The following is a 24,876-nucleotide window of genomic DNA, read 5'->3' as shown; positions in this document are numbered from 1 at the left end:
GATACATTTCATCCGGGTCTGGAAATTTATCTACTTATAAGCCTGCCAGACCACTGAGAACCTCCTCCCTTTCTATGCTAATTTCTTCAATTATATCATAGTCCTTCTGCCTGCTTTCCATACTCACGTCGTCCCTCTCACTTGTGAATACCGACATGTGTTCATTGAGAACCATACCTATGTTTTCCGGCTTCACACACAAATTACCATTATGGTCCTTAATGGGCCCTACTCTTTCCCTAACTATCCTCTTACTCTTAAGGTACTTGTAAAATAACTTTGGATTTTCCTTTATTTTACCTGCCAATGTTTTTTCATGCCCCTTTTTTGCTCTCCTAATTTCCTTTTTAAACTTCCCCCGACACATTCTATACTCCTCTAGAGCTTCTGCTTTTTAGAGCCCTTGGTATCTGCTGTAAGCCTCCCTTTTTCTCTTTTTCCAATCCTGTATATCCCTCGACACCCAGGGATCCCTGGATTTGTTGGTCCCACCCTTTGTCTTTACTGGAATATGTTGGCCCTGTACTCTCCCTATTTCCTTCTTGAATGAGTCCCACCGCTCTGATGCAGCTTTACCAAAAGTAGCTGCACCCGTCCACTCTGGCCAAATCACATCTGATCTTACTAAAATCAGCCTTCCCACAATTTAGAACTCTGATTTCTGGTCCATCCTTGTCCTTTTCCACAGCAACCTTGACTCTACCTGAGTTAGATCTATCTGCAAAATGCCCCCCCACTGAAACCTCTACCACTTGCCCAGCTTCATTCCCTAAAATTAAGTCCAGGACCTTCTACGTCCTGGCTTAAAAAGCTCTCCTGGATGCATTTTAAGAATTCTGCTCCCTTTAAATCTATCACACTATGACTAACCAAGCTAATGTTGAGGAAGTTGAAATCCCCCCACTTTTACTACCTTATTATTTTCACACTTCTCTGAAATTTGCCTACATATCTGCCCTTCTATTTCTCTCTGACTGTTTGGGGGCCTATAGTACACGCCCAGCAATGTGATTGCTCCTTTTTTGCTTTTAAGTGCCACCCACGTGGCTTAATTTGAGAAGCCTTCTAAGGTGTGTCATCCCTCCTTACTGCTGTAATTGATTCCTTGATCAATGTTGAGATACTGCCTCCTCTTTTACCTCCTTCCCTGTTTCGCCTGAAGACCCTATATCCTGGAAAACTAGTCCTGTGACAATACCACTATGCCACCAACTCTACCTGTGCTAAGATCCCAACCATGCTTACCTACTTAGCATTTTAAAAACAATTCCAAACCGTCCTTTGATAACTTCAACTTGCTCAGCTACAAAACGTTATTAGATCACACACAGACACAGAAAAACACAGCACCCCATAAACCTATTTTACAATAAACCTGAAAAATATTCTGAAAATTATTATACTTTCGTAACATCCCATCTATTTGAAATTGCCCAGCTTTCACAAATAGGACATCAGCGACCTGCGAGATGTAATAGTGTGTTCCCACTTGAGAAACACCACCAAGATCTGTTGCTGATCCACAGAATGAGCCAGGGGCACACTGACTTTAGCAGCTACTGGCAGGGCATGGTGAGCAGCACTGCCAGATCTGAGGTCTTCCTCAACAAGGGCACAAACATCAGATACCATCTGCTTAGATAGCCGCAGTTTCCGCAGAGGCTCTGATCCTCTGATACATTCAGGTAGCTTTTTCTTCAGTGGTATACTCAATGCTGAGGGTATGTCCTCTATTGCCTTCCTGCCCTCAATCCTTTCCTCCACCCTTCTCATGCCCAGGGTTCTGCATCTGCTCCTGAGGATATTGACCTTCACTGGTACTCAACCCTATCTCTAAGTTACTTATTGCCATGTGTAGCTGATGCCTTGCTTGTGGTCAACTGCACTCACAATGCTTACAGTACCTCCCTCTTATGGCGCCATGATCCCTTGAGAGTCACGACCCCTCAACTAGGCTTTTTGCTCCATTAACCTTGCACACTCAGTGCAACTGTGTGCCAAATTATTTGCCTGTCTCAGTTCCCACCCCCACTGAGCCATCAAAATCCTGTCCAAAGAGCGGTTAAAAGGGAGGCTTAATTTCATCCTTAATTTGAGGGACGTTCCCAGAGATGAAAATGAGCATTCTAATTCAGGGCATCAGTTTGATAAAGCAGATAATTAAATACGGCCTTGTGATCCTATTAATCTGGCTCTGCATATAATGTAAAATGTAAACAGGGTTGTATCTCAAAAACCTTTCCAGGCCTATTATAAGGAAAAGCCCTCCAACTCTCACCTCCAATATCTGATGCAGAGAACGATCATCAGGCATGTTTTTCAAGGTCTGACTGGCTCCCTTTTTCCAATAAACACTACCATGTTGCTGTGAAGGAAACCAATAAGAGATTGCAATCAGCTTTCACAGGATGCACAAAAAAATTGGGTTCCTTTTCTTAATTTCTATTGAAACAAATTAACTTCACTCACTTGACCAGTGCCGGACAAGGATTTCAATTTAGAAAAATCAAAGTTTGAGGTCTTCATTCTCTCCAGGAGCATATCTAGCGCCTGGAAATACAAGAATATTTCAAAACAATTTTCAGTGAGTGTCATGAGTAATCACAGCCTGCATTTCACCTTTTAAGGTAATGTTTGATATGATCATTCTGATTTCTTTCACAAATCAGCAGCACTATTTTCACAGAAATAGAGTTAACAGAGATTGTAAACATTTAGAGGCCAGATGTCTTCCCAAACGGCCAGTCATTCCTAACGAATTGGCTATTGCTCATGATCAGCGTGCCTTCCAAATCTGTGACCTCTACCAACTAGGACAAGGGTAGCAGATGCATAGGGACACCACCACCTGGAAGTTTCCCTCCAAGCCACACACCATGCTGACTTGGAAATATACCGCCGTTCCTTCACTGTTGCTGGGTCAAATTCTGCAATCCCCTCCCTAACAGCACTGTGGGTGTACCTATATCACAGGGACTGCAGCAGTTCAAGAAGATAGCTCATCACCACCTTAAGGGCAGTTAGGGATGGGCAATAAATACTGACCTAGCTAGTGATGCCCACATCCCACAAAAGAATATAAATTAAAACAAGAAAAGTTGCCTATCCTGCCTTGTGTCAGCCATGGCTCAGTTGCAACCATTCTCGCTTCTGAGTCACAAGGTTCTTAGTTCTAGTCCCACTCCAGGCTTGAGCATAAAAATCAGGGCTGATACTTCCATGAGTTACAATACCGAGGGAGCACTGCACTGCCATCTTTCAGATGAGATGTTAAACCAAGGCATCTGCCTATTTGGGTGGAGGTAAAAGGTCCCACTGCACTACTTTGAAGAAGAGCAGTAGGGTTATTCCCAATGTCCTAACTAATATTTAACCCTAAATCAACATCACAAAAACAGATTATTTGGTCATTATCACATTGCTGTTTGTGAGAGCTTGCTGTGCACAACTTGGCTGCTGCATTTTCTACATTACAACAGTGACTACCTTTCAAAGTACTTTGGTTGTAAAGCACTTTGAAACTTCTGGTGGCCCTGAAAAGCACAAGTCTTTTTTTAAATATTTCTCATCTGCCTGTGCAGTGACAACTCAAAATGGACCCGTCTGTCGAATCCCCTATAGACAAACTTCTGCTTAAAATACATACAAACCACTGATGTCCAAATTATTTTTGTGCAAAGATGGCCAAAGGATTCCAAACCATGACAATTACACAAAGTTATATTCTCCAGATGATGGTCACTAAGATATATTTCCCACTCATACCTTTACCCACAATAGGACTGGTGTTGTAACTGTCAGCTTGTCACGGTGTACATGGACGCCACCTTGTGTCCTATAAGTAAAAAAAGGAGCTTAATACAGTATCCCTGAGGAATTCAAATGTTAGTATAGTTAAGATGATAAAGCAGCACTGAATAAAGAAACACCATTCAACCCATCAAATCTATTCTTACACAGATCACAGACCATCTATAGCATTGTGAACTCTCTCAAGAGAATATTTTATATAAATACTCCATATATCCAAAGAGAACAAAGCACATCTCCAGAATTTTCACCAATCCTCATATCTCAAACTTAAACTCCATAAGAACACAAGAAATATGAGCTGAAGTAGAAACAAAAACAGAAATACCTGGAAAAACTCAGCCAGTCTGGCAGCATCGGCGGAGAAGAGCAAAGTTGATGTTTCGAGTCGTCATGACCCTTCAACAGAACTTTTATACCTATGAGCTGAGGTAGGCCCTTTGGCCCTTCTACCCTACTCCACCATTCAACAATAACATGGCTGCTCTTCTATCTCAACTCCACTAACTCATACTATTCCCAAATCCCTTAATTCTTCATACGCAAAAATCAATGGAGACTCCACAGCCCTTTGGGGTAGAAAATTCCGAAGTTTCACACCCTTTCAGTGAAAAAATATTTCTTCATCTCAGTTACATTCAGAGGGAGGTGAAGATGCAAATAAGAAAAGCAAAGATGGGGTATGAAAAGAGACTGGTAGCTAACATAAAAGGGAATCCCAAAGTCTTTTATAGGAATATAAATTGTAAAAGGGTGGTAAAAGGAGGAGTAGGGACGATGATGGACCAAAAAGGGAACTTACACATGGAAACAGAGGGCATAGCTGAGGTATTGAATGAATACTTTGCATTTGCCTTTACCAAGGAAGAAGATGCTACCCAGGCCATGGTAAAAGAGGAGGTAATTCAGACATTAGATGGGTTTAAAATTGAAAGGGAGGAGGAACTGGATAGGTTATCTGTAATTAAAGTTGATAAGGCACTGGGACCAGATGAAATGCACCCAAGGATACTGCGAACAGTGAGAGTAGAAATTGTGGAGGCACTGGCCATAATTTTTTAATCTTCCTTAAACTCTAGAGTGGACCCAGAGGACTGAAAAATTGCAAACGTTACACTCTTTTTCAAAAAAAAGGGTGTAAGGATAAGCCCAGCAATTACAGGCCAGTTAGTTTAACTCCAGTAGTGCCTACTCTGCCATTCAATACAATCATGGCTGATCTTGGGCTTCAACTCCACTTTCCCACCCACTCCCCACATCCCTTGATTCTCTGAGAGACCAAAAATCAATCTCGGCCTTAAATATATTCAACATCTCATTCTTCTAAGCTCCAAAGAATACAGACCCAATATTCTCAGCATCTCATCGTAGGATAACCTCTCATCCTAGGGATCAATCTAAGTGAACCTTCACTGCACTGCCTCTAATGCAAGTATACCCTTCCTTAAATATGAAGACCAAAACTGCACACACTACTCCTGGTGTGGTCTCACCAAAGCCCTGTACAATTGTAGCAAGATTTCTTTATTCTTGTATTCTAATACCTTTGCAATAAAGGCCAACATGCCATTTGCTTTCCTAATTGCTTGCTGGTATCTTCATTCCAACCTTTTGTGCTCCTTGTACAAACACATCCAAGTCTCTCTGAACATCAACGTTTACAAGTTTCATGCCTTTTAAAAAATATTCTGCTTTTCTATTCTTACAACCAAAGTGAATAACTTCACACTTCCCTACATTATACTCCATCTGTCACCTTGGTGCCTACTCACAATTATCCCAATCTCTTTACAGCCTTTTTGTATCCTCTTCACAGCTTGCATTTCCACCTAGCATTGTATTGTCAGCAAACTTAGATACATTACCTTCTGTCTTTTCATCTGAGTCATTAATATAAATTGTAAATAGCTGAGGTCCCAAATCCAATCCTTGCAGTACTCCACTAATCACAGCCTGTCAGCTTGAAAATGTCCCTTTTATCCCAACTCTTTGCTTCCTGTCTGTTAACCAATCCTCTATCACGCTAACATATTATCCCCAACTCCAAGAACCTTATCTTGTGTATTAATCTTTGTGTGAAAAGTTATCGTATGACTTTTGGAAATCCTAGTACATTACATCTATTGGTTCCCCTTTATCTGCCCTACTAGTTAAATCCTCAAAAAACTCAAAATTTGTCAAACATGATTTCCCTTTCATAAAACCATGTTGACTTTGTCTGATCATTCTATGATTTTCTAAGTACATTGTTAAGACTTTCTTAATAAATGATTCCAGCACTTTCCTGACAACAGAAGTCAGGCTAACTGGCCTGCAGTTTCTTGTTTTCTCTCTGCCTCCTTTCTTGAAGAATGGCATTTAACCAATTTAGTCTGATGTTTGTAACTTATTTCCATTGCCCTAAACACTTTCCATTCTTTTCATGATCATCCCCATTTCTCACTTCAGTATTTTTCTTCAAAGTAGATCCATCTATGTATCCTTCTAGCTCCTAGAGATATGTTACAATTCCCTGTCCCTCTAACACTACCTCTCTTCACTAAACAGAGTAGCTCTCCATGCCCTTACACTATTACAGAATCACACAGTGCAGAAGAGGACTTTTGGCCCATCGAGTCTGCACCAACACATGAGAAACACCTGACCTACCTACCTAGTCCCATTTACCAGCACTTGGCCCATAGTCTTGAATGTTGTGATGTGCCAAGTGCTCATCAGGTACTTTTTAAAGGATGTGAGCCAACCCACCTCCACCACCCTCCCAGGCAGTACATTCCAGACCGTCACCATCCTCCGGGTAAAAAAGCTTTTCCTCACATCCCCCCTAAACCTCCTGCCCCTCACCTTGAACTTGTGTCCCCTCATGGCTGACCCTTCAACTAAGGGGAACAGCTGCTCCCTATCCACCCTGTCCATGCCCCTATCGAATATGAGCTACAACTCTTCATGGCTTAATTTGTGGTTTCCAGTTCCCACTTCTCCAAGGAACTGCACTACTCCCTTCCTAACAGCACTGCAGGTGTATCTAAACCACATGGACTGTTGCAGTTCAAGACCATGGCTCACCACCACCTTCTCAACAGCAATAAATGCTGCCCTAGCCAACGACATCCATATCCTATGAATAATTAATTTTTAAAAAACTCCAAATAGCCCCAAAAATGTATATTTGTACTCGCAATGTGGCTATTTAGCGCCGTGTTTCCAGGCACTTTCAAACTGGCCACTGAATTGCATGTACCTTTGAATGAACCCTACTTCACCAAGTTTCCAGAAACTTGAGTATTGCTGAAAAAAGAGACATGTCGAAGCTTTTCATCCAGCACGAATCAGGACACTTTGCAAGAATACCAATATAAATGCTAATTGGTACTCTTGCGAAGTGTCCTGATTAGTGCAAGACGAAAAGCTTTGACATCTTTTTTCAGCAATACTCAAGTTCTGTACTACCAAACAACTATTTCCAGAAACTGCAAAACATGCCAAAAAACTATACTATTGTTAGTTCCACACTGTGCCAAGAGTCACCCCCTGCCCCTATAGCCTTCATTGGATTAAGTTTTTGCCTTGTATATTAGGTTTTTGCCTAATTTACCATGTAATCAAACAAGCGAATATCTGTCACACTGAAACATTACAACAGGATTATATTTCTGACAGAGTGTATCTCTGTTCCACATTTCCTCCCCCCACCCAACCCATGTAAATGTTTAAACCTTCTTACCCAAATTCTGGCAAATCGTCATCAAACTTCACATTTGTCTCATGGATCACATTCAGATTATCATCAATGGCCATGGCTTTGATCTGAGAGAGAAGGATATTTATTTGTGCATGGAATTCTGTGTCCCAGTATATGGAATTGTAGATGGCTAATAGCATCCTGCACAACATCATGATATCCCAAGGGCGGAATCTTCCGCTCTGGAACTAAGTCCCTTAGTGGGGGCAGAAGTCAGAGTGACTCCCGCTGCAGAGCTAGCAGGTAAACCCGCCAAATCGTGCGATGCTAGACTCATTAATTATGCAGCCGTGAGGTTCAAGTATCTTGTGGTGGGTCAGCAGGAAGCTGGCCGCCCCTCCTCCATGTCCAGATACCATATTTAAAGGGCACCTGGAAAACCTCATCCCTTGCAGAATTGCCCTTCCCCAGACTCCCCCCACAACCTTGGACCTTAAATCCAGAACCTCACTCCCACCCCTTCCTTCATGAGTTCCGACCTCCCCGCTTGTCTTCGTATGCGTGCCATCCACCAGCACCCGGGAGAAGAGCAGTGCGAAAGGTGAAGGCAGCGTCCAATGGCAGGTAAGTGAAAGAGATCTCCCGCACTGGCTGGTCACTATATTTGCAGATCGGGAAACAGATCAGTCTGATTTCCTGCTGGAATATTTTACAGGGGTATAGTAGTCTGTAGCCCTGTTAATGAACATTCATAACATGCAAATTAGGGTCCCAACGTTCACAAATGGGAAAGGCAACCTGCCACGAGCCCATCATGAAAGTGCTGGGGGCAGATTGCAATTTGTTTTTCTGCCGGCAGATTTTTGACTTTTGGCCTCACTCCAAAATTTCTGGTCCCATCTGCCATGATTCCTGCCACAGATGGGACTGGAAAATTCCGCCCACAGACTGGTTACAACCCAGGACAACGTCATTTGGCCTCTCGTGTCCATGCTAGCTCTCTGCAAGAGCAACTCACCTAGTCCCACTCCCTGCTTTTCCCTCCAACTTTTCCTCTTCAGATAATGACCCAATTCTCTTTGAAAGCCATGATTGAATCTGCTTCCACCACACTCACAGGCAGTGCATTCCAGATCCTAAACACTTGCTACGTAAAGAAGCATTTCCTCTGTTGTTGTAGCTTCTTTTGCCATTCACCCTAAATCAGTGTCCTCTGGTTTTTGATCTTGCTGCCAACGGGAACAGTTTCTCCCTATCTACTCTATACAGACGTTTCATGATTTTGAACGTCTATCAAATCTCTTAATTTTCTTAATCCCCTCTGCTCCTGCACCCTCTTTAGAATTGCACCCTCTATATTCCGTAGTGCTTTAATGCAATTTTGGTCTCGTGGGCATGAAGTCACATTGCGTAGGGCAACATGGAAGCCTACCATCGATTTCTGAATGCAGTGTGCTCCTTGCTATTTCCTAAGCAGAGGTGATATGCAGGTGCGGTGTGAGGCTATGAATCAGCGTGATCATAATGTCATTCAGCTGATGCAACACTAGGATCCCAATTTTAGTCAGTGCATATGTAGGTAGTGTCTTTCTTAAACATGCCTGAAACAACAAGTGTCCTGAAGCAAGGTGGGCACTATTCTGGGGCTATTTAAAGGGCCACTCAACAAGTTGCAGGTGAGAAGTTTTTTGGCTTACTTTTGTACATGTACTTAGCTTTCTTTCTTAAACAATGGCACAGCACAAACACCACCATAATAGCGCAGGGCTTTTAAAAGTGGAACCCCGTAATCACAACGTCAAAGTTTTGCAAACAAAGGGAAGTAAAAACTTTTACAAATACTCTTTTTTTTACATAAAAACATGCTGGAATCAGTATATTGTCAGTGACTGCATGTGACAGTTGGGATCAAAGTACAGCGTCAGATTGGATTTAAATTAATGATTTTACAGAAAAGTTAGAGTTCGGTTTTTGAGAGCTTTTATTTGTCAAAAACTAGCAGTTTTGAACTTAAGAAAAAGTTTCAGTTACGAGTGATAAGAAATATCAAAAAGGAAAATTTAAAAAGAAATATGGCCAAAACTGATGGAGACCTAACATCTCAATGAACTGAACTGTTCAGTATTGCATCATTACCCTGTACTGATAATAGTTTTCATGTTATCTAGAATTCTCTTGGGACAACAGCAGTCAAAAAACCCATGAAAGTGGTGTGTCACTGCCTGTTTTAACTTATCTCTCCAGAGACCTGCTGGAAGAGAGAAAATTAAAAAACACTGCAGGGTTATACTGTGGAACCCCAATGACAATTTATGATTTGGGATTTCCAATGTCATATCAACTGTACCTCAATGTAAAACCACATTTGGTTCTCACTCCTATGGCAGATGGAGTATAGTGTGGAAAAGTGTGAAATTGTCCACTTTGGAAGGCTGAATAGAAAAGCAGCATATTGTTCAAATGGAGAGAGATTACAAAACCCTGAGGTACAGAGGGATCTGGGTGTCCTGGTACATGAATCACAAAAACATTTATTGCTAGGGGAATGGAATATAAAAGTAGGGATGTTTTAGGGTGTTGGTGAGACCACATCTGGCATACTATGTACAGTTTTGGTCTCCTTGTTTAAGAAAGGAGGTAAATGTGTTAGAAGCAGTTCAAAGAAAGTTCACTTGCCTGATACCTGGGATGGGGGAGGGGTTATCTTAATGAGGAAAGGTTGGATAAGTTGGGCCTGTGTCCATTGAACTTCAGAAGAATTAAAGGTAACCTTATTAAAACATATAAGACCCCGAGGGGACTTGACAGGGTGGATGCTGAAAGGATGTTTCCCCTTGTAGCAAAGACTAGAACTAGGAGACACAGTTTAAAAATGAGGGTTCTCCCAATCTTTTCTCAGAAGGTCCCAAGTCTTGGAACTCTCTTCTCCAGAGAGTGGTGCAGGGAGGGTTAGTGAATTTTTTAAGTCAAAGGTTATTCAGGGTAGGTGGAATGTTGAGTTGAAGCCACAATCAGACCAGCTATAATCTTATTGAATGGCAGAGCAGGCTCGAAGGGCCAAGTGGTCTACTCCTGCTCCCAATATGTATGTTCATACTTATGTAAGTTTCTTTGGTTATTGGTGATTAGTAACAAGTCCAATAAAAAATGAGTTGCATTGGTTGCATTACATGATGAATTTGCTGCAGTCACCAAATAAAATCAGTTGTACCTCAATCTCAAACGTGAAGCCAAGACTCATATTACGAACTCCCAACCTTACACAATCCCCACTAAAATCCCAAAATTATCTCAACACCCCCAACCCACAATCTCAATTCATCTCAACCATCAGCCTAAACCCAAACACCAAAAGTATGTCAAACATCAACCTAAATTCAAACCTCCCCTAACCCAAAACATCTCAATGCTCCCAATCTAAATCCAACTCCCAAACCATCTCAACTTCTCAATCTAAACTAAAACACCCCCATCATCTCTATCCTCAGTGTAAACCCCAAATCATCTCAAACTCCAATCTAAACCTACATCTCCAAACTCCCCCAGTCTGACACACAAACCCCCCATAGAGTTATACAGCACAGAAACCGGCCCTTCGGCCCATCGTGTCAGTGCCAGCCATCAAGCACCTATCTATTCTAATCCAATTTTCCAGCACTTGGCCCCTAGCCCACCTTATCTTCCATTCGCTGGCCTGTTATCAAAACCATTGCCCAAACAGACTCCCTCACAAAACCGAGCAACAGGATGTGCAAAGAGCTACCAGCCACCCGAAAGCTGAGTAAGCCAATCAGCGGCGGAAGGTGAGGCACTCCCCAAGCCTCACCTCCCAGCCTCCCGTCAGATAGCCGCTTACCTGTTGGGTGCTGAGATCGACGCCCAGGTAGCAGTCACCGGCAGCCGCCATCTCCGCGAGAGGGAGGGGCCAACGCAAGGCGGGGAGGGGGAGGGGGGGGCGGGGCTGAGCGGTGAAGCGAGAGGGGGCAGAGCCGAGAGAGAGAGAGAGAGGGGAGAGGGGAGGAGGCGGGGCTGAGTCACGAGCGCCCAACTCGCGCAGCGGCGGTTGGTATCGCACTGCGCAAACGCCGCTCCGAGGGCTGGTTGGAAGGAGCCGTCAGTTCGGCGCAGGCTCGTGGATGCTCAGTTGACTTCGCTCACTTAACTTGCTCTTGCTAGAGCCCCAAGATCAACCTCCCTCCGTGAGAAAGAGCGCCCTGAGCCATAACTTCATTTAAGAAACTAACTCCTTGCATAGAAAAGTTACCGCCCAGAAGGAGGCCGTTCGGCCCATCTTGTCCATGCCAGCCCGAGGACACCCAGGCGCCCTTTCTAATCCCACCTTCCTGCCCCCGACCCATTGCCCTTCCTTCCAAAAGCCAAAAAGTACCGCGGATGCCAGAAATATGAAATAAAACAGAACGTTCCGGAAATGCCCAGGAGGCCTGGCGGCATCGGCGGAGAGAGAAACAGAGTTAAGGTCCAAAATCGATTACCTTTTTTTTTGGATCAGAACTGGGGTCGTCCACAGTTGCCCTCTTGCCCCCGGGAGCCGCCTTCTGGACCGCCTTCACTCCGGAGACTTGGGCACATAAACTAGGCAGGCTCTCCCGCTGCGGTACAGAGGGAGTGCTGCGCCGTCAGAGGTGCTGCCTTTCGGACGAGATGCGATGATTTTGGGTCAAAATCCTGGAACTCCCTCCCTAACAGCACTGCGGGTGTAACTACACCACAGGGGCTGCAGCGATTCAAGAAGGCAGCTCACCACCACCTTCTCAAGGGCAATTAGGGATGGACAATAAATGCAGCCAGCGAAGCTCACATCCCATGAATGAATAAAAGAAGAGTTCCCAACTCCACGTTCATTTGGATGTAAAAGACACTGGGCAGAATCTTCCCGTTGGCGTGCGGAGGTGGGCCCGACGCGTAAAGCGATGCGCGATGACGTCGGGCGTGCGTCCCGACGTCATCGCGATACTTCATTCGGCGGGTGCACGCCGGAGTCAGCTGCGTGCCTGGCCAATTGTTAAGGGCCTATTAAGGCCATTGAGAAATTAATTAAAGTAGTTAAGAACGCTGCCCGTTCAACCTTAAGGTCGGCGGGCAGGCGAAAAGCCCAAGTGGCCTTTGCATTTTTCAGGAAACCTCATCCATGGGCCGGATGGGGTTTCCTGAAGCTTTTATAAATTAAATAAATTTTCCCACCTTTACAAACATGTCCTAACCCATGTGACACAGTCATGTTTGAATAAATTTTTAAATCCTTTCTGCCATGATTATATTATGCATTCAATCTCCCTGAAGCAGCTCCGTGCTTCAGGGAGATTGCTGCGCTCTTTCGCGCGAAAGGGAGCAGGCCCCGACTCCCTCCCCCCGCCCACACAGGTAGCATTACGCTGGGTGGGCCTTAAATGGCAGGCCCGCGTAAAATGGCGGCACGCAGTCGATCGCAAGTGGTGATCGGCTCCGCGCTCACCCCTGCCCGTTCCCGCCCAGCCCGCCTGCCATACGAAAAATCCAGGCCACTAATTTGCAGAAGACCAAGTGAGTTATCCCCATTATCCTGGCCAATATTTATCCCTTACTCAATATCACTAAAATAGATTATTTGGTCATCATCACATTGCTGTTTGTGGGGTCTTGCTTGGCTGCATTTCCCACATTGCAACAGTGATTACATAAAAGTAAAGCGCTTTGGGATCGCTTGAAGTTGTGAAAGAAGCTATAAAGGTGCAAGTCTTTCTTTAACATGTTCTCCCCTTCTTGTGCTCCTCAGCATCTCCACAGCTTTTGATTTGGATCGATCACTGAAACTTTCATAATCATGCATGGTCTCTTCCTACCTACAACGGTTGTGGAGATTGAAATCAGCTGGGGTTTGTAATGGGGCTTAAAGTTGACAGCTCCAGCTTTCCTCATATTTAACTAGAGAGAATTGCAGCTCCTCCATGAATGTCTTGACAGCACAGGCAGTTCTGAAGTCAAAAGTTGTGGTACAGTCATGAAGCTGGGTGTTGTCAGCATAAATGTGGAAGCAGATTCCTTGTCTTTGGATGATATTTTCCAGGGCAGCATGTAGGTGACAAGGAGGCAGCGAAGAATGGAATCTTGCGGGACTCGAGGTAATGGTGCATTGATGTAGATTTCTGACTAGAATTTAGGTGAATAGACCCAGGCAAGGGTACATGTGAACATACAAATTAGGAGCAGGAGTAGGCCATTTGGCCCTTCAAGCCTGCTTCACCATTGAATAAGGTCATGGCTCATTTTTTAATTCATTCACAGGATGTGGACTTCACTGGTTTGGCCAACATTTATTGCCCATCCCTAGTTGCCCTTGAGAATGTGGTGGTGAGCTGCCTTCTTGAACCGCTGCAGTCCATGTGGTGTAGGTACACCCACAGTGCTGTTAGGGAGGGAGTTCCAGGATTTCGACTCAGCAACAGTGAAGAAATGGCGATATATTTCCAAGTCAGGATGGTGAGTGACTTGGAGGGGAACTTCTAGGTGGTGGTGTTCCCATCTATCTGCTGCCCTTGTCCGTCTAGATGGTAGTGGTCGTGGGTTTGGAAGGTGCTGTTGAAGGAGCTTTGGAGAATTCTGATTCATCTGATTGCTCAACTCCACTTTCCTTCCTATACCCTTCACCTCCCTTTCCATTCAAGATTCTATCTAATTCAGCCTTAAAATATTCAATGACTCTGCCTCCACCGCTCTCTGGGAGAGAGTTCTGCAGAGTCACAACCCTCAGAGAAAATAAATTCACTTCACCTCCACCTTAAATGGAAGACTTGTTACTTGTAAACAGTGTCTCCTAGTTCTAGTTTCTCCCACAAGGGGAAACATCCTTTCAGCATCCACCTTGTCTAGTCCCCTCAGGATCTTATGTGTTTCAATAAAATTACCTCATTCTTCTAAACTTCAATGGGTACAGGTCCAACCTTTCCTCATAGGTAGTGCCACCGAGCTGGGTAACAGAGGAGAGGTGGAGGGTGATGGTGTGGTCAAAGCTTGCAGAGGTTCATGAGGACTGGACAGAAAATGTATCAAAGAATGTCATTTCAGTACTGTGGTAAGAGCGAAAAACTGATTGGACAGATTCAAACACGCAGCTGTCGGGATAATGGACATGAATTTGGGAGGTCACTAAAAAAGTTCAAAAACTTTGGAAAGGAAAGAGAGCTTGGACTTAGGGCTATTTCTTGCAAGGACAGCAGGGTTGATGGTAGTTTTTTTTTTGAGGTGAACTGGTGATAGTTGTTTTGAAAGGAGGATACTACTTGAGGAGAAATAACCATTTACAATGTCACATCAGGGCCAGAGGGGAAATTGGATGGCCAGTAGTTTAGTGGTAATAGGGTAAGGGAGCAGGAGGTGCTTCTAATGGAAAAGGTAAGGTCAGATAAGACATGAAGGCAGATAAAAGAGAAAGATACCATTTCACTTGGTGGGGAAAAAGCAGAGACAGCTAAACAAATAATCGCAATCTTACTGGGCAAGAAGTTCAAAAGCATCTCACACTTGTCATTATCTGGTTAAACCAGTTTGCAACCCTTCGACTTGAAAGAGGGGAGATGGGGGTCATTCCATGGGGAATGACCAGACTGGTAAACAGTGAGCATTTTACTGGGGACGGACAGCAAAGGCAGAGTTGAGAGAGTGATTCAGCAGTTTGACAGTTGCAGAAGTATTATGGTGAATGGAAGATCAAAGGATAGACAGTTGGAAGTTTGAAAGTCCAGTTGTAAGTAACTTGGTGGAAAGTTTTTTTCCAGGGTGGACACAGAAGGAACAAAAGCTGGAAAGGGAAGGGGAATGTGAATAATGGAGGGAACAAGTGGCCGGTGATGACTTTATCTGGTTGGAGTCAGCATAACATGACCCAATGTTTTTTTTCATTCTTTCACAGAGTGTGGATGTCAATTGCAAGACCAGCATTTTTGCTCATCCCAATTACCCTAAAATGCCAGGTGCTCGGCCATTTCAGAAGGCAGTTAAGAATTGACCACATTGCTATGGTTCTGAAGTCACATGTAGGCCAGACTGAGTAAAGGCAGCAGATTTCCTTCCCTAAAAGATATTATTGAACCAAATGGGTTTTTTAATGACAATCATTGTCACTATTACTAACTTTCTATTCCATATTAATTTAATTAGTTGAATTTAAATTCCCCTGGTGTGGTAGGATTTGAACTTATATCTCTAGACTATTAGTCTCTGGAATACTAGTCCACCATGCTACTGTTCCCTACCTCAAGATTTGGAGACAGTTGTGGAACCCCGGGTCAGGATTTAAGTCCTGCGGGCAGGCGTGAGTCCGATCCGATCCGCCGTAACTTGCACGATATTTCGGTTGGCAGGCACGTGCGAGGGTCGACAACACGCCCACCGACAACTAAGAGGCCTATTAAGGCTATTAATCAATTAATTAAAAGCTCTTTCTCGCTGCCTGTCCAACCTTATGGTGGGCAAGTGGGTGAATTAGCCAGGCGGCCTTTGGATATTTTAGGAAACCCCATCCACGGGCAGGATGACATTTCCAACATTAATTTAAAAAATTAACATGTTTTGACATAATTTTTATTACGTTTATGTTCATGTGAGTGAGTCCTGTGTGGGGACATTTTTTTCTGATTTTCAAAAGCTTCATTTTTGAATTTAAAATTCTTCAGTTCCCTGTCTTCAGGGACCTTTCGGTGCATGCTCCCCCGTGCATGCGCAGACTTTTGTGCTCACACTCCTCCAGCCCCCACCTCAGCAGCACTGAGCTTTTCATCACGCCTTTCACGCTGGCTGACCGTTAGATGGCCAGCCAGCGTGAAATCACAGTTGGGGGGGCGATTGGGGGCGGCGGGCCATTTCCTGACTGCTCCCGGGCCCACCCACCGTGCCTGTCCAACAACCAAAAAGTCCTGCCCCAGGAGTTGTCAAGGGACAGCGTATCAGTGGACACACTGTTGCAGGTTGTCCAATGGAAAATATAGCCAAGGAAGTATGGAAAGCCGAACATGAGCCAGCAGGGATTGATCTAGGCGTTCGGTGGAGCTAAGTAGTGGCCTCTGATCAGTAGCACACCCCAGCGAATCCAATGAACCACCAAAGCAGTGAGGAACAAATGCAGTAAAAACACAGGACCACGAGCAGTACATCCTAGTAAGCCAGGACTGTGCAGATGGTCAGTCCTACTAAATTGTCATGGAGAGATGCATCTGTGACAAGTAAATTAGTGAGAGCAAGGTCAGACAGGTTTTTCCCTCATGTTGCTTCTGCCCCCAGCAGCAAGAAGCCCAGTCTGACAGCCATATCCTTCAGGACTCTGCCAGCTCGACCAGTACCAGTGCTTACAAGCCACTCAGTGATAGACCTTGAAGTCCCCTACTCAGGGTACTTTCCGAGTCTTTGCTACCCTCAGTGCTTCTTCCAAGTGGTGTTCAACATGGAGGAGTAGATTCATCAGCTGAGGTCAGGTGGTAATCAGCTGAATGTTTTCTTGCCCATGTTCTGTGTGATGCCTCGAGACTTCCTAAGGTCCAGAGTCAATGTTGGGGATACCCAGGGCCACTCCCTCCCGATTGTAAAGCATTGTGCCGGCACCTCTGTTGGGTCTGTCCTGCCGGTGGGGCAGGACATATGCAGGCAGGGTCATAGAGGAATGTGGAGTGTTGGTTGAAAGGTATGATTCTATGAGTATGATAATATCAGACTGTTGCATGATTAGTTTGTGGGGCAGGTCTCTCAATTTTGGAACGTCTCCAGATGTTAACGAGGACTTTGAATGGTCGTCTAGGTTGGGTGTGCCTTTGTCATATCTGAAGCCAGTGTCCAGTTTAATGCCAGGTGGTCCGTCTGGTTTTATTCTCATTATAATTTTTCATAGTGGCTTGAGACAACTTAGTGGCTTGTCAGTTAAGGGTCAACCACATTGCTATGTGTGTGTGGAATCACATATGGGCCAGACTGAGTAAGGAGGATAGATTTCCTTCCCTAAAGGATGTTACAGAGAAATTATTGTCAAATTTTGGTTACAGAGAAAGACTGCAAAGTTTCACACTAAATGTTAGTTCATATTTGTTAAGTGAATATACACATTAAGTACATTTACCTCTATGTGTGCCAGAAGTTTTCTGTTTAAAAAAAGGAAACTGGGCTTAAGATAATATAAGTAGCTAAGAACTACTCTAGATCAGTCTGTTATTCATCCAACAAGTAAAGAGATAGTGCTAGATCCAGTTCAAGGTAATGAAAAGAACAAATAGTTAATATTTGAGGAGGGGTATATATAGGAAACATCAACAGAATTAAAACAGAAAATGCTGGAATCACTCAGCAGGTCAGACAGCATCTGTGGAGAGAAACAGAAGGCTAGGTTTTAATGGGATGTCATATTCCCCCACCAACTGAAAAACTGGTTGTGAGCCCACTCATCCAAAACCTGACTGTCCCACAACCATTTTACGCTGAAGCAACGTTAATTGTTTTAGAGACTTCCACCCAAATCTGATGGGCCAGCGACTCTGTAGTCCCAGCAGCACCAGGATCAAGCGGTGACCACTGCTGGGACTACCGGCAGTTCCTAAAGAAGCGGTAATGGAACCTGGATGGACAGGGAAGTCTGGAGTATTGGTGGACCTGGCTGGCAAACCCCAGTGAGGGTGGGGGGGCCAGGTTTGAGAAACCTGGAGGATGGACGGTTAAAAGGGTGGTTGGCAGGGGGTGCCTCCAATGGGCACAAGGAACTCCCAAAGGAGATTTCCCTCCTTATTGGTCAACACCAGCCCACATAGTGATAGCTGCCGGGCTACCCACTTGGCCTGGCCTTCCCCTGCCGTGGATAAAATAACAGCAGAGGCAGGATGAGACACTTAAATGGCAATTTTTCCAGAGGCTAGTGAGCACCAGATGCGGTACCCGCTCCACAGCAATGTGTAGCCTATTAGTGGAAAATAACTGGCCACTTGGGGACATTAACAGGATCTTAGCAGTGACCAACAGACTCCAAGCTTCAGGCAAAGCCCAACTGGTTGTGGAAGATCTGGTCCCTTGATTATGGACCACTCAACTATGTCTACAGCATGCTTTTCTGCTTTTTAGCATGCATGTACTTCTAGCTTTACCATGTTGGCGCTTCATTTTTAGGTTTGCCTGCTGCTGTTCCTGGCATGTTCTCCTACACTTCTCATTGAATCAAAGTTGGTCCCCTGGCTTGATGGCAATGGTAGCGGCGAAGGATATGCTAGGCCATGAGATCACATATTGTGGCCAAATACAATTCTGCTGCTGATGAAGGCCCAGAGCACCTCGTGGATGCCCAATTTTGAGCTGTCAGATCTGTTCTAAGTCTATCCCAATGAGCACAGTGGTAGCATCCACACAACACAGTGGAGGATATCCTCCATGTGGGATTTCACCTCCCTACCAACTGTGCAGTGGTCACTCCAATCAATAACGTCATGGAGAGATGCGTCTGCAACAGGTAGATTGGTGATGGCAAGGTCAAGTGAGTTTTTCCCTCTTTTGGCTCTCTTATCACCTGCCTCAGGCTCACTCCGGCAGCTGTGTCCTTCAGGACTCAGTAGACTCAGTTAGTACTGTTGCTACCAAATCATTCTTGATGTCGGACACTGAAGTCTGCCACAAAGAGTACATTCTTTTCCCTAGCTATCCTCCATTCTTCCAAGAGGTGACTAATTTAGAAGAGCACAGATTCATCAGCTGAGAGCAAGCAGTAGGTGGTAATCAGCAGGATCTTCCTTACACGTTTGACCCGATGCCATGAAATTTGACGGGCGTCAATGTTGAGGATTCCAGGGCCACTTCCTCCTGTCTGTATACCACTTTGTGGCCACCTTTGGTGGGCCTGTCCTGTTTGTGGGACTGAACATACCCAGGGTTAGTGATGGAGGTGTCTGGTTGTAAGCCTGATTTGGTGTGCACGACTGTTGCTTGTTGCTTGACTAGCTTGTGGGACAACTCTCCCGAATTTGGCATGTTAACTGGGTCATGCATGCCTTTTGTCATTTCCAGTGCCTAGGTCGATACTGGGTAGTCTGTCCAGTTTTATTATTGAACTTTTCTGTAGCAGTTTGATACAACTGAGTGGCCTGCTAGGCTTTTTCAGAGGACAGTTAAGAGTCAATCACATTGCTGAGAGTCTGGAGTAACATGTAGGCCGGACCAGATTTCCTCCCCCGAAAGAAATTAATGAAGCAGATAGGTTTTTACAATAATCCAATAGTTTCATGATGATTATTGAGATTGAATTAATAAATCTGCAGTTAAAAACTAAATTCCCCAGTTGCCATGATAGTATTTGAACTCAAGCCCACAGCATTATTCCGGGTGTCTGGATCACTAGTCTAGTAATGTCACTGTTAGAAACATAGAAAATAGGAGTAGGTCATTCAGCCTTTCAAGCCGCTCCGCCATTCAATATGATCACGGCTGATCCTCTGTCTCAACGCCATACTCCTCTCTCCCCATACCCATTGACACCTTTGGAGTCTAGAAATCTATTTCCTTCTTAAATATATTCAATGACTTAGCCTCCACAGCCTTCTGCAGTAGAGAACTCCACAGGTTCACCACCCTGTGAGTGAAGAAGTTCCTCCTCTGTTCTCTCCCTCCTTTTTTAAATAATGCGATTAAATGCTACCATAGTACATTTTTATTTATTAATAGGAACTAGAAGCCTAAGCAATAGTCAAAGGTCACTCTTAAAAAACATCAATGAATGGGCAAGTGGTAGAGGTATCAGTGGGGGAGCATTTTGCAGATAGTGATCATAGCTCCGTTAGGTTCAAGGTTGGTATGGAAAAGGACAAGGATGGGCCAGAAATCAGAGTTATAAATTGGGGGAAGGCCAATTTTAATAAGGTCAGATATGATTTGGCCAGAGTGGACTAGGAGCAGCTACTTTTAGGTACATCTGCGTCAGAGCAGTGGGACTCATTCAAGAAGGAAATGGGGGGAGAGTACAGGGCCAACATATTCCAGTAAAGACAAAGGGTGGGACCAACAAATCCAGGGAACCCTGGATGTCGAGGGATATACAAGGTTGGATAAAGAGAAAAAGGGAAGCTTACAGCAGATACCGAGGGTTCAAAACAGCAGAAGCCCTAGTAGAGTATAGAATGTGCAGGGGGGGAACTTAAAAAGGAAATTAGGAGAGCAAAAATGGGGCATGAAGAAACATTGGCAGGTAAAATAAAGGAAAATCCGAAGTTATTTTACAAGTACATTAAGAGTGAGAGGATAACCAGGGAAAGAGTAGGGCCCATTAAGGACCATAATGGTAATTTGTGCGTGGAACCGGAAGACATAGGGTTCTAAATGAATGCTTTGTGTTGGTGCTCACAAGCGAGAGGGCCAATGTGGGTATGGAAATCAGGCAGAAGGACTGTGATATAATTAAAGAAATTAGCATAGAAAGGGAGGAGGTCTGGCAGACTTAAAAGTAGATAAATCTCCAGACCCGGATGAAACATATCCCAGGCTGTTGAGTGAGGCAAGGGAGGAGATAGCAGGGCCACTGGCAATAATTTTTAATACCTCTCTGGCCACAGGAGAAGTGCCAGAGGACTGGAGGACAGCCAATGTGGTACCGTTATTCAAGAGAGGAAGGGATAAACCAGGGAACTACAGGCCAGTCAGTCTAACCTCAGTGGTGGAGAAACTATTGGAAGCAATTCTGAGGGACAGAATTAATCTACACTTGGAGAGACAGGGAATAATCAAGGACAGTCAACATGGTTTTGTTAAGGGGAAGTCATGTCTGACCAATTTGATTGAATTTTTCGAAGAGGTGACCAGGGGCTGAATTTTCCATTCGTTGGGTGGGCGGAGCTGACCCAGTCGTGATCAGGGCCATTTTGCGTGGGAGGGCCAATTAAGGCCCGCCCAACCCATTTCACACTCCCGTGGAGAGCGGGACTTTTAAAATTGCGACGGGCGTGTACAGACCACCGGTTCCAATGGGGAACCAGCAATCTGTATAAAGAAAGGCCAGGCAGCTTCCTTTAGGCTGATCACCAAGGCCAGCGACAGGTGCAGGGGGTCTGCACAGCAGGCTCTGGAGCAGGGCAGGGCAGAGGAGAGGGCAGGCTGCAGGGTAGGCCAGCAGGGGGGCCAATGTGCCTCTCACTTCTCTGATGCCTGCCTTGCAGCCCTTGTTGAGGAGGTGGCAGCACGGCGAGAGGTCCTATTTCCCCAGGATGGGAGGAGGAGGGCCCCCCCACATTACGAAGTGGACCTGGCAGGTGGCGGAGGTGGTCAGCTCCACGGATGTTGTCCATCAAACAGGGACCCAATACCACAAGCACTTAAATGATTTCTTGAGCTCTGGAAGGGTGAGTACCATGTCGGCCTTGGCCATTTAAACCAGCAGGTAGACTTAGCCTCTGAGCACCCCCCCCCCCCCCCCCGCAAACATCTTAGTGTAATTATTGCATTGGGCATTTGGCGCACTCTGGGTGGGCAAGCAGATAGTGACCATGCTTACATCAGCCTTAGTGGTTGATAAGAAGATGGGTTCTCCCCGCACATATGCTGGTGTTTGTTGCACTTGTGTAGTCTGGGGGCAACCTGCAGGGGAGGCAGCTAGGCACATACTCAGAACTCCAACACATGTCTTATTGAGGGTGATGAGATTGTGGAATGGGAGCCTCAAGGTGCCATGGACAAGAGCCATCTGGTGGCCTCGGCGCCGCACCTAGTTGCGCCTCCTTGCCATGGACGCTAAGACCCATGTGTTACTGAAAGTGATAGACGCAGAATGTGTCCAAGGTGGCCGCTGGGGGAGGGAATTGGGAGCAGCCGTACTGACTGATCACCAGTGGTGTGGACAGAAGCCATTGGAGGCCTCAGATGGGCCACTGTGGTTGGGGCGTGGCGTGCATGTGCAGAGTACATGAGCAATCAGCCCCAATAAATAGTGTTCTCTGTTTTGCAGGTAAAAACTACGCACAACAGCCATGAGCGTTTGCGCACAGGTGGTGGCCCATGCTCCACATACTGACCCAATTCGAAGAACAGGCCACGGGGCTGGAAAGAAGCCAAGCGACCAGGCTGGCAGGTTTCGGTGAGGCTGGGGTGCAGCGGCCAGGTATTTGAGACCCGCAGTCCCATCCACTCTCTTCCCACCATCCAAAGCACTGATGATTGCTGCAATCGTTAATGCAGCAACACTGCTCATTCACAGACTGATACAGTCGGACGTGTGGGTCATACACAAAGATCCCTCGGCCCCTTGAGGATACGTGTCTCTAGCACCTTCCAAAGTCGCCTTATTCCATTTCTGACCATTATCCCCATGGCCTAACATGCCATGGCATCGCTGCTGCACATCCAAATACTTATTGCATCTTAGGAGGGTTTGTACCTCCACCACCCTTTCCGCCAGTGCGTCCCACATTACTTTGTCCAAAAGGTCCTCAGCACCTTACCTGTCAACCTCATGGCACTCAAATAAATGCCACCACGTTAGTCATCCTTCCGCCAAGGGGAAATGTTGCCTTCTGTCCACTCGGTCTATGCCCCTCATAATGGTATGAAGGTCAATAATGTGACCATTCTCCAGTGCTCCACGGCAAATGTCACCAGTGTATGCAGTGTTTCCTCATAACTCCAACTCTCCAGGCCAGCATGCATCCTGGTCAGGAACCTCTGCATTCTCTCCACTTCAGTGCCATCCCTCCCATGAAGTGCAGGTCACAACTGAACGCAGAAGTGTAGCTGCGGCCTCGTCAGCATTTTATGCACTTGCAACATGACCCCCCTTTTCCTACATTCTATTCCTCGACTAATAAAAGCAAGTCTGGCTTTTACCTTGTTAAATGCTTTATATTCCTGTTCTGCTACATTAACGGGTCTGTCCAGCAAGGTCCCTGTAATCGTCCTTACTTTCCACGGTCCTACCATTTCTCCTATATTCTTGTACCTTGTTTGTCCTGCCCAAGTGCATAACCTCACACTTATCCACATAACATTCCATGTGGCATTCTTTAGGCCATCTGACCAGCGTGTCTGTATGAGCGTGTAATGTTTGGCCTCCTCTTGACTATTTACCACCCCATCAATGTTCGTCTCCTTAGGTTATTGAAGGTTGAGCGCATTATGAGCCTGGGGGGTAAAGGGATGAATTGTGTTACTGACTGAACGCTAACTGATCCACTGTTCTTGTTGTTAATTTCAGCATCACCACCGCATGGCCACCAGGAGGACATCCAGAGTCCCCCTTCCACAGCTGAGGGGTGTCAACTGGCAGGAGCGTCACATCATTTCAGCGAGCCAGGCACCAGCACAGCGACTACCACATCAGTAGGGAATGCAACGTCGGCTAGTGTCCCGGGGCACAGTGAAGAGGGCACTTTACAATCGCTGGAGGAGATGGCACGGACAGAGAGTGCCGATGGCGCCAGCAGCCGGAGGACTGCTGAGTCCAGCAGTAATGATGTGCCTCTGGAGATGTTTGCCATGCAGCAGCTGCAGGAAAAGCAGCCGGGTGCGCGGGAGCATCAGGCAGGATTGCATGAGAGTGTGCTTCACTTGGTCTCTGTGGTGGAGGAATCCAGGCAGAGTGTCAGTGATGGCACGAACCTCATGTCAAAGCGTCAGGCTTACTCCATGGAGAGATTGGCGATTCTCATGGAGAGGGGCTTCCAACGGATGGATCAGCTTCTGATTGGGTTACGCTCGGACCTGCAAGCCCTCACAGCGCTAATGGCCACAGGTGGTCATTGGCAATGTGGGAGATGTTCTGGGCACCAAGTGTCCCAGCTCGGTGCCCATCCATTTACGGTGAGCAGGGAGGTCCAAAGTGACCTCACGTCAGTGCAGCAGCTGCCTGTCATGACCATTTCATCCGTTGAGGCTGCGACAACTCTGCCAGCTCTGGAACTGGCCACTCCCTCCCAGGCGGGGCCAGTACAGGCTCCATGGGCCAGAGGACTTCTGCCAAGGTCTTCGAAGCCAACAGGACAGCAGAGTCAGCAGGCTGTCTCACTCCGAGCGATGGGGCAGCACCAAGACGTAGCACCTGCAAACGTAAGGCACTCCACGGGTTTGTCATTGGTGCTTTTCTGTTGCCCCTAGATTAGAGAATTTATATTTGTCAATGTTGGAACAATGTTTTGTTTTTTTGTGGCACCTTCTGATGGATGGGAATGAAGTCCACATGTGTTACCATGGCTGAGGGTGTCTCCTTTGTGCTGCATTTGTATGTTTCACAGACATCTCAAGAGTGTTTGAGTGGACATTGATGTTTCTGTACTAAGCTCTTAGTTGCAGCTGATGAAATGGAAGATGTAGCGCCTAAGTGCTCCGTATGGATGCGCCAGGCAATGCTGGTCCTGCAGATCCATTTGTGTGGAGCTAGCTGAAGGTTCGTTGGA

General features: G+C 45.7%; 1 protein-coding gene across 1 annotated transcript in view; it reads right to left on the bottom strand.

Moving 5' to 3' along the window:
* Positions 1-19,495, bottom strand: part of xylb (xylulokinase homolog (H. influenzae)) — a 247,710-nt gene extending 228,215 nt beyond the window's left edge. Inside the window, exons 1-9 of the mRNA XM_041183919.1 lie at positions 19,245-19,495; positions 17,592-17,613; positions 12,350-12,523; positions 11,986-12,102; positions 11,349-11,453; positions 7,535-7,617; positions 3,766-3,835; positions 2,470-2,550; positions 2,279-2,365 (exon numbers count right to left, since the gene is read on the bottom strand). Of these exons, the coding sequence (XP_041039853.1) occupies positions 2,279-2,365; positions 2,470-2,550; positions 3,766-3,835; positions 7,535-7,617; positions 11,349-11,453; positions 11,986-12,102; positions 12,350-12,523; positions 17,592-17,613; positions 19,245-19,495 (990 nt within the window). The remainder of the gene's footprint in view (positions 1-2,278; positions 2,366-2,469; positions 2,551-3,765; positions 3,836-7,534; positions 7,618-11,348; positions 11,454-11,985; positions 12,103-12,349; positions 12,524-17,591; positions 17,614-19,244) is intronic.
* Between the last annotated feature and the right edge of the window lie 5,381 nt (positions 19,496-24,876).

The sequence above is a fragment of the Carcharodon carcharias genome, chromosome 3 (genome assembly GCF_017639515.1).
Source record: "Carcharodon carcharias isolate sCarCar2 chromosome 3, sCarCar2.pri, whole genome shotgun sequence".
Taxonomy (NCBI): Eukaryota; Metazoa; Chordata; class Chondrichthyes; order Lamniformes; family Lamnidae; genus Carcharodon; species Carcharodon carcharias.
The sequence above is the reverse complement of the archived record's forward strand: the minus strand, read 5'-3'. Positions and strand labels throughout refer to the sequence as shown.